Source organism: Phaethon lepturus, unplaced genomic scaffold (genome assembly GCF_000687285.1).
Source record: "Phaethon lepturus isolate BGI_N335 unplaced genomic scaffold, ASM68728v1 scaffold34528, whole genome shotgun sequence".
NCBI classification, from domain to species: domain Eukaryota; kingdom Metazoa; phylum Chordata; class Aves; order Phaethontiformes; family Phaethontidae; genus Phaethon; species Phaethon lepturus.
This window is the reverse complement of record NW_010560323.1, coordinates 434-2,354: the sequence shown is the minus strand read 5'-3', so window position 1 is coordinate 2,354 and position 1,921 is coordinate 434. Positions and strand designations below refer to the sequence as shown.

At 57.9% G+C, this 1,921-nt stretch overlaps 1 protein-coding gene across 1 annotated transcript in view; it reads right to left on the bottom strand.

The window, feature by feature from the left end:
- The window catches only part of NXF1 (nuclear RNA export factor 1), a gene marked incomplete at both ends in the record, with an annotated part of 3,311 nt that overhangs the window by 960 nt on the left and 430 nt on the right, over positions 1-1,921 (bottom strand). Inside the window, 2 exons of the mRNA XM_010293640.1 lie at positions 19-123; positions 268-353. Coding sequence (XP_010291942.1) covers positions 19-123; positions 268-353 — 191 coding nt within the window. The remainder of the gene's footprint in view (positions 1-18; positions 124-267; positions 354-1,921) is intronic.

Below are 1,921 nucleotides of genomic sequence, written 5' to 3'. Positions count from 1 at the left end.
GCCGGAGGAGCCGCAGACCTTGTAGTTGTCCCTGTCGGTGATCTTGCGGGAAACTTGTTTGAGGGCGCTGGCGGTGGTGGCATCTTCCACGTAGAACTGGGCCCGGTTGTGGTCGTAGTGGAACTGAAAAAAGCAAAAGTTGGGGTCTGGGGGGCAGCTCCCGCAGAGCTGGAGCAGAACCGACCTCCTGGCAGGCGCATGCTCCCCTGCCCCGACCTCCCCGAAACGGGAAGCGAAACAAAACCCAAGCGCTTGGGCCCTGCTCACCTCAACGGGAGTGAAGGGGACGCTGCAGAGGTTCTGGATGGAGCTCAGCAACCACGACTTGTCGTATTTCTTCCCGTACGGGATCTAAGAGATAATTTGCCCGGTGTCAGGGCGCAGGCAAGGTGCAGGCAGGGCTGGTAACAGCATATGCTGCATCAGCGCTCGTGGAGGAGCTGCCACAGCCCTGGCCAGACCACGCGTGTTGCAGCTGCGCAGGATGCAGCTGCCTTCTGCGTCCGCCCAGGGAAGGAAAGAAATAGCAAAATAAACGATTTCAGGCTGAAGTGACCTACAAGGCTCATCAAATCCAACTGCCCGACCACTCCCGGGCTGACCAAACGCCAAAGCCTGTTGTTAAGGGAATTATCCCAACACCTCTCGCACCCCGGCAGGCCTGGGGCATCGACCGCCTCTCCAGGAAGCCTCTTCCAGTGTCTGGCCACCCCCTCGGTAAACAAATGCTTCCTCGTAGCCAGTGTGAACCTCCCCTGCCGCAGCTCTGAACCCTTCCCAGGCGTCCTGCCCCTGGATCCCAGGAGAAGAGCTCAGCATCTCCCTCTCCAGGTCCTCAGGAAGCGCCTCAGCCTCCTTCTCTCCAAACTAGACCAGCCCAAAGTCCTCAGTCGCTCCTCACAGAACATCCCTTCCAGCCTTGTCACCAGCTTTGTTTCTCTTTTCTACATTTAAGCACCTTAAACATCCTCTTTAGTATCATGGGGCCCACAGCACGACAAGCCCCTCTCTTCACCGGCCGCTTCTCCTGCGTTTGATGCCCCCCAGGGTGCCATGTACCCTCTCAGCTGCCGACCAGCACCTCCAGATCCCTTCCTGCAGGGCTGCTCCCCAGCTGCTCCTCTCCCAGTTTATCTTTGTGACCAGCGTTACTCTGTCCCGGGTGCACAATCCAGCATTTCAACTTGTTAAAATTCATCGTAGCCCAAAACAATTGTAAAATCATAATGAATCATAGCAGCATTTAAGCGGAAGACGACCCTTAAGATCATCGAGTCCAACCGTTCACGCGGCCAAGTCCACACCAAACGCCGTCCGTCTGCCCCACGCCTGTTAAATCCCTCCAGGGATGACGACTCCACCGCTGTGGAGCCTGTTCCAACGCTTGTCAATGATTTCATTGAAGAAATTGCTCTGATATCCAATTTAACCCTCCCCAGGCGCAACCTGAGGCCGTTTCCTCTCATCCCATCGCTTGAGATGAAAGCCGGACCCCCAACTCGCTACCAGGCAGCTGTGGAGAACGAGGAGGTCTCCCCTGAGCCCCCTCCATGGTTCCCTCAGCCCCTTCACCAACTTCGTCGCTCTTCTCTGGACACATTGCAGCACCAAAACGTCTTTTTTTGTAGCCCAAAACTGAACACAGTATTCGGGGGGGGGCTGAGTACACGGGGGAACCGATCCTGTTCCTCGTCCCACTGGCCACGCTAGTCCTGACGCAAGCCAGGAAGCTATCGGCCTTCTTGGCCACCTGAGCACACTGGTCAGAGCCGGGATCGTGCCCGGTGCCAGGTCTGGCGGGAGCTGGATCCCTCTGAACACCCCCAGTTCCCTCAGGGACAGGGTGACAACGGCCACGCTCGCCGTCCACTCACTGCCAACGGTCCCCGGCGACGGGTGATCCCTGCCCCCACGCCATGGG